The following is a 13,012-nucleotide window of genomic DNA, read 5'->3' as shown; positions in this document are numbered from 1 at the left end:
ATTTATCAGATGCCTTCTCTTTGCTTTGTCAAACTACAAACATGGGAGAACTTTGCCTGGCAAGATACAGTGGGGGGAGAGTGAAAATGGGATCAAGGACAGAAAGATAGAAAGAGAAGGGACACCCCCCCCCCAACAGGATGTAAGCTATTCAGATATTTGCTTATCATTTTAGGGGGCTTCGGATTCAAGCTTGCTGCCCATCATCCCAGCATGTTGCAATCTCCCCATTTTCCCCAAAGTTTCTTTGGTCTCAGAAAAAAAAAGAACAAAAGTTTGGTTTCTATTATCGCTTGTTCTTCCCAATTTCGGAGGGAGTGCTTTGAGCTTTTGCTATCCCAGCAAGGTCACCCAATGTTTGACAATACACACCTGCATCGCTCTGCAGACTCTGCTCTTGGATACGCAACCAACAAACAAAACGATGCGATGTGAGAAGTCCCCGTGTTTTGTAATTTGGGGATTGGATGCAAAGGGGAGGGAGGTGTGTGTGTGTGGGGGGGGGAGAAACAAAGATCCTGCAGACCAGCAGCGAGGGCTTTTTCTTGTTCCAGCTCTCCAAGTCGTTGCAGGGAGATGTTTGCATAACGAAAGAAGGAGATGTTTGCTAACAGTTCCTTCTGCTTTGGAAACACAAGTGTATCTCTTATCCTTCTGCCTAAAGGGAAAAAACTCAGGATGCTGAGTGTTGAGAGGTCCCAATCTCGGCAGTTGCGGCCTTTGAAAAAGCCCTTTCCTTCCACACAGGAACCATCGTTTTGCCAAGGGTCTGCCCTGACCTCTTCCTTACCTTTCGTCTTGACCTCTGACACAACCTTGTTCTTCGCAGGGAAAAAAAACTTCAAAACAAACAAAAGAAAGATGCAGCTTCTCAAAGAAGGTCCTCGGAGCTTTCCAAACACATGGGAAGCAGCCTGCAGGCAGTGCAGCCCTAAGGAAAGTCAACTTTCTTCTGGGGAGCAGAAATGGATGAAGAATTGCGCGTTTTTGTTTGTGTTGGTGGGAAGCGACAGGGATTTGTTTGGTTAAGTGGTGGGGGCTTCGACAGCCACTGAAAGGAGAAAGGCTGGATGGAAACCTAACCGAGGAGAGACCCAATCTAGAACTTTGTGGGTTGCCCCAAAGAAGGGGGAGTCAAGCTATTCTGCAAAGCACCTGAGGGCAGGACAAGAAGTAACAAATGGAAATTAATCAAGGAGAGAAGCAACCAAGAATTAAGGAGACGTTTCCTGACAGTCAGAACAATGAATCGGTGGAACCACTTGCCTCCAAAAGCTGTGAATGTTCCAACACAGGAGGTTTTTAAGAGATTGGACAGCCATTTGTCTGAAATGGCATAGGGTTTCCTGCCTGAGCAGGGGGGTTGGACTAGAAGACCTCCAAGATCCCTTCCAACTCTGTTATTCTATTCTATTCTATTCTATTCTATTCTATTCTATTCTATTCTATTCTATTCCTTAATTCTATTTCTTAATTCTATTCTATTCTATTCTATTCTATTCTATTCTATTAATTCTATTGTATTCCTTAATTCTATTCTATTTCTTAATTCTCTTCTCTTCTCTTCTCTTCTATTCTATTCCTTAATTCTATTCTATTCTATTCTATTCTATTCTATTCTATTCTATTCTATTCTATTCTATTCTATTCTATTCCATTCTAAACCAAAGAGAAATTTCCTGATAGTTAAAGCAATTAATCAGAGGAACCACTTGCCTTCAGAAGTTGTGGGTGCTCCATCACTGGAGGCTTTCCAGGGAGGGGGAGGGGCAAAGTTTGACTTCAGCTGCTGTCACGTTGCCTCATTCATCCAGGCTTCCCGCCCTCCCTTCGCCCGCTGCTCAGCGTTACTACAGACAGCAGCTGATATTCCCCAAAGTCACGAAGTTGCAAAATAACTGTGTTTGGAAAGGAGGAGGAGGAGGAGGCGCGTGAAAATTGGCAGGCCCATCACACCAGAGGCCACCTACCCTCAGAGACAAAGATGACCCAGAGCAACGAAGAGGCCCTCCTTTAACAGCGTTGTAAAATTAACTGTTTGGAAAAGCAAGACGTACACCCACACCCCACGCTGGCTGCAGCTGAGGTCAGGATGTTTCAATTGGAGGGGAGCAGAGAGCAAACTCTTAAACAAGAGTCCCGGTTTTCTTTGATCCACGGTCACCTGGAACCGAGGCAAATCTTTCTCCCGAGCCCTCTGTTTTCTTTCCTTCGGGTTTCCTGGGAAGATATTCTCTAAGAATGGCTGAGGTTTTGAGGAGCTTGATCCTGGGAACTCTCAAGGAGAGGATGCAACGCACCTTGTGGTAATGAGGGCTTGTAGTTTGTAAGCTGGAGGAGGAACGGACTGTAGGGTTCCCTCTAACGCCAAGAGGCCATTTGTCCCTGTGGGGTTGAACTTAACATTGCATTTCTTCAAAAACATAGACTCATGGGGCTGGGAGGGACCTTGGAGATCTTATAGTCCAACCCTCTGCCCATTTTAGACTAAGGGTCGTCCAATCTTTTCTCGGAAACCTCCAATGATGGAGCACCCACAACTCCAGGAAGGATGAATTTTTCTCACTGTCAGGAAATTTCTCCTTAAATCTACGTTGGATTTCTCTTTAACAAGCTTCCCCCCATTGCTTCTTATCAGGGGCTGCCACAAGAAGATGGGGGTCAAGCTATTCTCCAAAGCACCAAAAGGCAGGAGAAGAAGCAACGGATGGAAACTGATCAAGGAGAGAAGCAACCTGGAACTAAGGAGAAAGTTCCTGACAGTGAGAACAATTAATCACTAGAACAACCTGCCTCCAGAAGCGGTGGATGCTCCAACACTGGAGGTTTTTAAGAAGAGACTGGACAGCCATTTGTTTGAAATGGTAGAGGGTTTCCTGCCTGAGCAGGGGGTTGGACTTGATGACCTCCAAGGTCCCTTCCAACTTCTTCTTCTTCTTCTTCTTCTTCTTCTTCTTCTTCTTCTTCTTCTTCTTCTTCTTCTTCTTCTTCTTCTTCTTCTTCTTTTCTTCTTCTTCTTCTTCTTCTTCTTCTTCTTCTTCTTCTTCTTCTTCTTCTTCTTCTTCTTCTTCTTCTTCTTCTTCTTCTTCTTCTTCTCCTCCTCCTCCTCCTCCTCCTCCTCCTCCTCCTCCTTCTTCTTCTTCTTCTTCTTTAAACAAATAAATTAACTAAAGAGAGAGGGGGGAAAACTACATCAGTCCTCACGGTTCTTATTATTCCTCCTCCCTCCTCTGCCTTTTTTCCTCCAGCCTGGCTTCTTTTAGACCGAACAGATCCATTTAAGGATCCAGATTGGCACGCCATTCTAGGTAAAGAGCAAGGAAGGATCCCTCAGGCAGATGGTGTCCATAAGCAGAAAGAGAGGTATCCAACTCAGTGTGGGGCACTTTTGCTGTGTGTGTCTTTTTACTGCTTTTTAAAAAAGCCGGCTTGTCACATCTCAGGTCACAGGAACACAAGCAACTCGGTCACCCCCTGCCTGAGTCAGACGATGGGAGCGTCTGATAAAAGCGCCTCTAATTGGAAGCAGTTTTCAGCCTCTTCCAAGCCGGCTCCCTGACACAAGGAATCCAGGCGGTGGTGACCTTGCCAAAGGAGAGACCAGCTGCTCAGTGTTGGGTTGGCCCCAAAGTTGATCCTTCTTTAGGATCTCTGCCACCCTCTTCCAGCGACCTGTCTTTAGAGGAAGGGCAAGCAAATTCTGGATTGTCTGGAAGCTGTGGATCTGAACGAGAAGGCAGGAGGAAGCCTCACACACACACACACACACACACACACACACACACACACACCCCTTGGCAAAAGGCTAGACTGGCTCTTTGGCAGAAGCCCAAAAGTTTCTACATCCAGCCAAACCTGGCTTGGCGTCAATTTTTCCTCCCGCCCTCCCTGCAAGGACAGGCAGAGAAAGAGAACTTCTACGCCTCTCAACTTTCGGGGTGGGGTGGGGGGCAAGCAAAGGCCAGAAACCAAGCAAGAGGAGGCACAGCCCAGGGACCCCATCCCAGCCAGGGGTTGGGGGAAGGTGATGCTGGGGACCAGGGCTGTCTGGGGGGAGACAAAGTAGGATTGGATCTTGACTCTGTCAGTTCTTCAGAAGGACAGGGTGGGAGGTATGAAGCGGGACTTTCTTCCCCCCCTAAGGAAAAAAAATAACGGGGGGCAACTGGCAGGGGGCTCCAGTTTTTGGAGGTTGTTTTGCTGCTTCCTACCCTGAGTGAGGGGAGACAGTCCTCTAGGTCAGCTCCAGGGCATTCAGATAAAGACTTACCCAGTGAGCCGGGCCCAGTCGTGGGGTGTCTGTTGCAGGCGAGCTCGGGGGGGGGGGGATGCAAAGCAATCCTACGCTGGCTCTAGGATCTGGATTTGTTGGTTGGCCAACAAATAGTAATGAATCAAGCAATTATCCTTAGACTTTAAGCAACTAGTTCCACTGGGGTTGGCTGGCCAACAAATAATTAGTTGGTTGACTGACGGATGGATGGATGGGTGGATTGAATCGTCCTAGGTTCTAGCAACTAGGCGCCACTGGGTTTGTTGGTTGGCCAACAAATATTAACGAATCAAGCAATTATTCTTCTTAGACTTTAGCAACTAGATTAAACTGGAGTTGGGTGGCCAATAAATACTAATGGATGGATGGATGGATGGATTATTCCTAGTTTCTAGCAACCAGACGCCACTGGGTTTGTTGGTTGGCCAACAAATATCAACGAATCAAGCAATTATTCTTAGACTTTAGCAACTAGATTAAACTGGAGTTGGGTGGCCAATAGATACTAATTAATGGATGGATGGATGGATGGATGGATGGATGGATGATTCCTAGACGCCACTGGATTTGTTGGTTGGTCAACAAATATTAATTAATTATTCTTAGACTTTAGCAACTAGATTCCACTGGAATTGGGTGGCCGATAAATATTAATTAATTGATTGGATTGAATTGATTAATTAATTATTCCTAGTTTCTAGCAATTAAACGCCACTGCGTTTGTTGGTTGGCCAACAAATATTAATTAATTAAGTAATTATTCCTAAGCTCTAGCAACTAGACTCCATGCAGACTTGTCCTGACTCAGACTAGGTCACAAACTAGGACGAACCCTGATGATGCCACCTAGTTTGGGTCACGAAATGTCTGCAAGAAAACCACCAAGCTCAGAGAGCACCAAGGACCCCACAGTCCTCTTCCTCTTTCTCTTCCCCCCTCCTCCTCCACACACCCTACTCCCTTCTAACACTGATGATGTTACCAAGCTGGGTCATGCAACATCTGCAAGAAGACCACCAAGCTCAGAGAGCACCAAGGATGCCTCATGTCAACCCTGAGCCACAACTATTCTCCTTTATTTTTTATCAAAGGCGAGTCGGAGAACTTTGGCCAGCTTCATGACCCAACCACATTCTTCCAACTTGTCAAGATTCAAGTGTGGTGCTAGCACCCGCAAGGAAGAGGTCTTCCCTGGACGGAGCGAGCCAGATCTGGATGCCAGATTTGAAATCCTTCAAACCCTTTTTCCCCTTTGGGTTTTGCAACTCCCAAGTCTTCCGGGGGGGGGGGGGAACAAAAGCCTGCACTTTAAAATCACCCAAACTAAGAGAAGGAGGAAGCTTGGTAGAAGCAAACAAAAAGCTTTTTTTTTTCCTTTGCAACGAGAGACGTACAGTTGCTAAATTGGAAGGAATTTCAAAAATGCTGCAAGCTGTCTGCATATGTTTATGTTTAAATCCCTGCACGCAGCAAGAGGCAGGCGGTGCCTTTAGACCCCAAAAGGTGTATTCCGGAGGTAGAGTCCAGCTCCCATCATCCGCAGCCCGTTGGAGAGAGGAGGAGAGTCAGGGGAGGTGTGCGTGTGCCTTGTGCATGTGTGTGTGTGGGGAGAGCAACTCATGCTGACAACAGAAGCTACGATTGCTCGGGGATAGAAACCCTGGTCCTGACTTGGTTTATTTGACGTTAGGATGCCAAGCAAGATTATTATTATTTTTTCTTTCTTTCTTTCCCTCCGGGGGCCCCCACTGCCTTACAAGCAACCCGGATTGACTCCTGAGTAAACACGCTTCGCCCCGCACCATTAAAGCTCCCCTTGCAAAGGTTAACCACAATTGCCAAGCTATTTGACAAAAGCCACACGCCCAGAGAAAGCAACACGGGGGCCGGAGCGGAACTCTTGTTGCGGATCCTCGCGAGGCGAAACGCCCCCCCCCCCACTGTCCCCCCCCCACCAAGCCAAACCTCGAAGGAGACGGTCCGTCCGTCCTTCCCAGCGCCCCCCCAACACCCCCCCCCACTCCTTCCCCGGCAGCCTTCTCCTAAGCCAACGATAACAATAACAATTTTTTTTTTTAAAAAAGCTGCTTTTTCCCGATATTCTCTCTCGCTTCAGGTCCCCCCCGTCTCTTCCCGCTTAGGAATTCACAGGGAGGGGGGGAGGAGGGGAGGGGCGGCTCTCCCAAACTTAACTTGACACTAATAAGGTAAAAAAAAAAAATTAAAAAATCGAGTTTTTTTTTTCCCCCTCCAGAGGAAAGAGGCGCGCGCGATCTGGTGCGTCATTGGATGCAGGAGCCAAGCTCCCGCGGTTCCCCGGCTCTGACTCCCGTTGGGGGCGTGCAGACGTTCCCCGTTGGCCCGTCCGTGTCCTTGGAAACGGGGGTCCCCGAGGATGACGCCCGGACTCACCCAGCTGCTGCCTCAGGCCCCCCCCCCGCAAGAAGGCGAAAGGGAGGGGGTCCCCCGCTTCTGTTTCTCCCCTTCCCTCATCCGGGACCACCTCCATCCCTTCCCGGTTGGTTTTTTTTTTTTTTTGACCCCTAACTCTCTTTCTCCCCGCCTCCCCCGTTCAGACGCGCTTCCTAGCCTCGCTGCATCGCTAAGCTGCGAAGTCCCGGAGTCGTAAAGTCGGGGAGCAAACAGCAGCGGAGCCCACTAGGGAAGGGAGCCAGCCAGCCCCACGAGCTGGGCAAAGGCTCTCCCCACGTCGTGGGAAAGCGAGCGGGCGGGCGGAGAGAGCCTCTGCGCTCCTCCGCCGCGACGCTTCGCGGGGTCTCTTCGGTCCATTCACAAAAAAAAAAAAAAAAAAAAAAAACGCCAGCAGACAAGCTCGCCCGTGCGTACGTCGAGACACAACAGCACGTGGCTCTGTTGTTGTCGCCGTCGCTGTAGAACGCCACCCGCCTCCCTTTTCCCAAGCCGAGACCCCGCTCAGGAGACCCCCCCTCTCCCTGCGTCTCTTCGGCGGCCGCAAAGCAGCCGTCCCCTGCGAGAAGCACCCGCGCGCAGCTGCCATCTCCAACCGTGCGCCCCCCAAAAGGACACCCCAACGCCTCCCCTCATCCCCAACCGTGCGCCCCCCAACTTCGGGCAGCGCCAAACGTCCCCCCCCTTTACTCGCCTCCCAGCTCATCCCCAACCGTGCGCCCCCCCCCCAAGTTCGGGTTGTGCCAAAAGGATACCCCCACCCCAACGCCTCCCCTGTCATCCCCAACCGTGAGCCCCCCAACTTCGGGCAGCCCCAAACGGCCCCCTCCTTCACTCGCCTCCCCGCTCATCCCCAACCGTGCGCCCCCCAAGTTCGGGCTGTGCCAAAAGGAACCCCCCCCCCAACGCCTCTCCTGTCATCCCCAACCGTGCGCCCTCCAACTTCGGGCACTGCCAAACGGGTTCCCCGCGCCCCCCCCCAGCCCCGTCAGCCTCCTTACCTGCAATCACAGCCGGCGCCTTCTGCCCCCCTTCGGGCCGCAGCCAGACCTGAACGGTGAAGGCATCCCGGGGTATCTCCAGCTCCGCCTTCAGGCGCAGTTGGTCGCCCTGGCCACGGAAGTAGAACGCCCTGCTCGGCGGGGTCGGGGACTGGCGGCCCTGGCTTGGCCCCGGGCCCTCGTCCGGCGCTCGCCTCCGGCGCCTGGGGACGCGCGGCAGCTCCAGCCCGCCGGCCGCCGGGGAGGAGGAAGAAGGAGGAGAAGGAGAAGGAGACGAGGAGGAAGACGGGGAGAAAGAGCGCCTACCCCGGGCTAACCTGGTGCCGCAGGTGCCCGGCGCGGGGTAGCGCCAGAGGAGCGCTTGCTGCCGTTGCTGCTGGTGCTGCTGGCGCCGAGTGGCCCGCCTCGCCCGCCTCGAGCGCTCCTCCAGCCCGCATTCGGCGCCCCCGCCGCCCCCGCCGCCGCCGCCACCGGCGTGGCCTGCCGCCGCTGCTGCCGCTGCCGCCGCTGCCGCTGCCGCGCACACGACCGCGAGAGGCAGGAGCAGGAGAGCCCAGCGCCGCATCGCCGCGCGCCCTTTCGCCCGCCGCTCTCGCCCGGCCGAGCGCTCGCGCCGGCGGCGCCTGCCAGTTTGCGAGCACCTCCCCGCGGCTCCGCTCGGCTCGGCTCGCTCGCTCGCTCGCTCGGACTTCTCTCCCGCTCTCTTTCTTTCCTGCGCCCTGCTTGGCGACTTGCGCTTTTTATAAGGCTTCTCCCGTTGCCTTCTCCCTCTTTCTTCCCTCTCTCTCCTCCTCCTCCTCCTCCTTACTCTCTCTTCCTCGCTCTCTCTCTCTCTCTTTCTCCTCCTCGCTCACTCTTCTTCGCCCTCCCTCTCCCTCTTTCTCGCTCTCTCCCTCTCTCTCTCTGGCTCTCGCTCTCTCGCTCTCTTTTTCTCTCTCGCTCTCTCTCTGTCGCCCCCCTCTCTCTTTCTCTCCCTCCCTCTCTCTCTCTCTCTTTGTTGCCCCCACCACCACCACAGCCGAGCGGCTTTCTCTCCCCCCCCGCCCCCCTCTGGTTTTGAAATTTCTCTTTCTCTTTTTTTTTTTCTTCTTCACCCACCCTTCTCAAAATAAAATGAAATTTAACCGCCTCTCTTTCGCGGCCCCCGTTGGCTCCCCCTGAAACAGCAACAGCCACTCAAAGAGTCTGGGCGCGCGTGAGATGCTCCGATTCGTTTCATTTATTCTCTCTCTCTCTCTCTCTCCTTCTCCCTCTCACCCTCTCCTTCTCTCTCCTTTTCCCTCTCACCCTCTCCCTCTTTCTCCTTCTTCCTCCCCCTCCCTTTCTCAATGTCTCTCCTTTCCCCTCCCTCCTTCTCTCCCTCTCCCTCTCCTTTTCCCGCTCCCTCTCCCTCCCTCCCTCAATCTGTCTCCTTCTCCCTCTCTCCCTCTCCCTCTCTTTCTCTTTCTCCCTCCCTCTCTCCATCTCTCGCCTTTTCCCTCCCTCCCTCTCTCCCTCTCCCTCCTTTTCTCTCACCCTCTCCCTCTCTTTTTCCTTCTCCCTCCCCCTCCCTCCCTCTCTCCCTCTCCTTTTCCCTCCCTCCCTCTCTCCCTCTCCTTTTCCCGCTCCCTCTCTCTCCCTCCCTCAATCTCTCTCCTTCTCCCTCTCTCCCTCTCCCTCTTTCTCCTCCCTCCCTCTCTCAATCTTTCTCCTTCTCCCTCCCTCCCTGCCTCCCTCCCTCAATCTTTCTCACAAACTCATTCCCTCTCTCTCAGCCTCCCTCCCCTCTTCCCCCCCCCACTTAAATGAAAGAAAAGAGAGGGGCAATCAAAAGGAAGAGTAAACAAGAAATTGCCGAGCAGGTCGTGTTCTTTTTTGGGGGGATATCTCTCCTTATTCCACCCCCCCGCCAAAAAAGGAGGGCGCAAGATACCCACCCAGCAAAGAATAATGACTAATCCATCACTGGAGAAAATGGAAGGAGGGGGTGATCAGAAAAGAAGGGCTAGATTAAAGTCTTCGGGCCGGTCCTCTCACGGGACTCTTTTATTCCGAGACAAATTCAAACCGGAGAAGAAGAAAAAAAAGTCCCCTTGTAACATTTCACCTCCACCTCTGTTTTGAGATCCTTCCAAAGCTCATATTCTTGACCTTTTGCCTTTTGCCCCCCAAGTATTGCCCTCACTTTGAGTGGGCCACACCCCCTCCCCAGTGTTGCTATAATCTCTCCCCCCCTTTTTAATTTTTTTTGTCCCACAGTAAAAAAAAAGTCTTGAAATTTGACGCTCACTGCCTCTCTCTGCCTTAATTTTTCTTCTTCCCCAACTTGGGGTGGGGTGGGGGGGAGAGAAAGAAAAGGAGAGAGAAAGAGGGAGAGGGAGAAAGAAAGGGAGAGAGGGAGAGAGAAAGAGAAAAAGGGAAAGAGAAAAAGGGAGAGAGAAAGAGGGGGGAAGGAGAGAAAAAGGGAGAGAAAGGGTGTGTGTATGTGTGTGTGTGTGTGAGAGAGAGAGAGAGAGAGAGAGAGGGAAATTCTTAATTTAATTTATAAGTTTCTAATTTGAAAAACACCAAACAGAAACTGAGCAAGGCTGAATTTTTGAATAAAAAAAAAGATTAAAAAAAACATTCTCTCACTTTCTTTCCTTCCTTCCTTTTCTTTCCTTCCCCTTCCTTCCTTCCTTACTTACTTACTTACTTCCTTACTTACTTCCTTACTTCCTTCCTAATAGCACATTTGACTCCAGTATCTTAACCTGCCTTCTATCTTCCTTCTCCCAAATTATAATCTCACAGGTACCTAAAATGACCATCAGTTCTTAGAGAACTCTGTTGCCTCCACTGGGATATTTAGGGTTGATGGGCATGCCCGCATCAATCTGTGAGGGGGTGAGTGTTGCATGTTTGTATATAAACACAACACAGCACACACACAAACACGTGTGTGTGTGTGTGTGTGTGTGTGTGTGTGTGTGTGTGTGTGTATCTGCCTTTGCTGTGTGTATCTTGGAAGATCACTAAAGCTCCCCCTAATGGCAATGGAAGGTCGGTGTTTAAAGAGAAAATACATACATACATAACATACATTTTCCTAAGTAAGCACAAGTTTGACCAAGAAGCTGGGCATCCAGGTCACGTCCAAAACTCCCCAAAACACTTTCTGATCACAACATTCCCTAACTTCACAAATACAGTACTTGCCTCTCCTTAGGATATCTCCCAAATACTTTTACAAAACAGTTAGCGAGGCAGATGATCTGGCATATTCTAATTGGTTGCCATCTCACCTGCAAGCTGCAGTCTCCTTTTTTCTATCTTGTAGGGAGGCCAATCCCTCTTTTTTATTGATTAGTTAATTTCATTTATTCAGTTTGAGGGGCTGCTACAAAGAAGAGGGGGTCAAGCTATTCTCCAAAGCATCCAAAGGCGGGACAAGAAGCAACGGATGGAAACTAACCAAGGAGAGAAGCAACCTCGAATTATGAATAGAATAGAATAGAATAGAATAGAATAGAATAGAATAGAATAGAATAGAATAGAATAGAATAGAATAGAATAGAATAGAACTCCTGAAGGCAACTCCTGTTCCATTGGTTGATTCTTCTCACTGTCAGAAAATTTCTCCTTATTTCCAGGTTGAATCTCTCCTTCATCCTAGCCTCTCCTAGCCAATAAAGAATTCTTCTTGTTTCTTCTCTTCTCTTCTCTTCTCTCCTCTTCTCTCCTGTCCTCTCCTCTCTTCTCTTCTCTCCTCTTCTCCTTCTCCTCCTCCTTCTCCACTTCCTTCTCCTCCTCCTTTTCCTCTTCTCCTTCTCTTTCTCCTTCTCCTACTCCCCAAACTCTACTCCTTTCTAGCACTGATGATATTCCCTAGTTGGGTTATGAAACATCTACAAGGAAACCACCAAGCTCAGAGAGCACCAAGAAGCCAACAGTCCTTCTCCTTCTCCTCCTTCTCCACCTCCTCCTCCTCCTCCCACAAAAACACTCTCTCCTAAACACCTGCCCAAAAGAAGCACGCAGTTGCCAAAAAAAAAAAAAAAGCTTAATGAAACAACAACAACCTTTGAGATTGACTCTCTGAACTCTTTAGGAAATTCAAATCATCCTTGCTCACAGTTAACGTTTCCCATCAGGTCTCCAGCTAACCTCCCTCGTCTTGTCCTCTTTGCGTAACCAGTCCAGAATGACTCCCAGTGTATCTCCTCCTCATAAATCCTCCGCTCCCCTGACCTTCTCACACCAGAGTTGTCTTCTCATCTAGAATCCTTATTGCTTGGTCCACCTCCTCCATGGGTGGTTCCTCTCCCTGCTGCATCCAAAAGGGGATCGTTGGAAAATTGCCTTCAGCTCATTTTCAACTTTTGCGATCACCGCAGCCAGGATTACTGCTTCTAAGTTGTCTTTCTTTCTTTCTTTCTTTCTTTCTTTCTTTCTTTCTTTCTTTCTTTCTTTCTTTCTTTCTTTCTTCCTCCCTTCCTTCCTTTCTCTTTCTTTCTTTCTTTCTTCTTTCTTTCTTTCTTTCTCTTTCTTCCTTCCTTCCTTCCTTCCTTCCTTCCTTCCTTCCTTCCTTCCTTCCTTCCTTTCTTTCTTTCTTTTTCTTCTTCTCCCTAATGGCAAGGAGTTCACAGAAAATAGTAAATCAATACCACAAGGAGAAAGGCCAATCTTTCCAGCTCTTGCCCTCTTTGGAGGGAGAAAGACATTCGTAATTAAAAAGTCATTGCTCTAGAAATGCTTCTTAGGCATCCACCCTCTGGGCTGGAAGTTTCCTCTTTGTAAGTTTTGCTCTAGGAATGATCCTTCTCCATCAGTCTTCAAGGAACCCAGAAGAGCTAAGGAGTGAGAATAGGTTGACCTCAGCTTACAGCCACAATTGAACCCAAACTCTCTGTTGCTAAGCAAAAGAGTTGTTAAGTGAGTTTTGCCCCCATTTTTCTGGCCACAGGGCTTGGCCATTGTCTTTTTTCTCCAGGGTAGGTAACTTTAAACAGGGAACAACTTTTATTAAAACTTCCAAGCTAGCCTTCCATGTTCTAACCCTCTCCCGTCTAACCACATAATAGATTTGGCCTGGCTTGACTTTTCAAGGTGAGTCAAGTTTAGCTAGATGCCACCATGAGGCCAGAATCTGGATCAGAGAAGAATTGTCAAGGCTTTGGGACTTCACCGTGTCTTTGAAAAGATCTTCTCCAGATCTCCTGACTCAGGAGAATGTTGTCCAAGGACTTTTCTGCTGTCCATTGACCCCCAACCCAGGATAGGTGCCAGTTTTCCTTGGAACTGTTGCCATAGGCCAGTCGTCTCTACAACCTCTATAATGGCAGGAATT

At 49.9% G+C, this 13,012-nt stretch overlaps 1 protein-coding gene across 1 annotated transcript in view; it reads right to left on the bottom strand.

Annotated features, from left to right (window-relative positions):
* Window positions 1–8,493, bottom strand: part of PAPPA (pappalysin 1) — a 103,316-nt gene extending 94,823 nt beyond the window's left edge. The window contains exon 1 of the mRNA XM_039350965.1: window positions 7,705–8,493. Within this exon, the coding sequence (XP_039206899.1) occupies window positions 7,705–8,269 (565 nt within the window). The 5' untranslated portion in view covers window positions 8,270–8,493. The remainder of the gene's footprint in view (window positions 1–7,704) is intronic.
* Window positions 8,494–13,012: the final 4,519 nt, after the last annotated feature.

The sequence above is a fragment of the Crotalus tigris genome, unplaced genomic scaffold (assembly GCF_016545835.1).
Source record: "Crotalus tigris isolate CLP2741 ecotype Arizona unplaced genomic scaffold, ASM1654583v1 scf7180000018366.374532, whole genome shotgun sequence".
Classification (NCBI taxonomy): Eukaryota; Metazoa; Chordata; class Lepidosauria; order Squamata; family Viperidae; genus Crotalus; species Crotalus tigris.
Note: the sequence above shows the minus strand (reverse complement) of the source record. Positions and strands in the feature narration are given on the sequence as shown.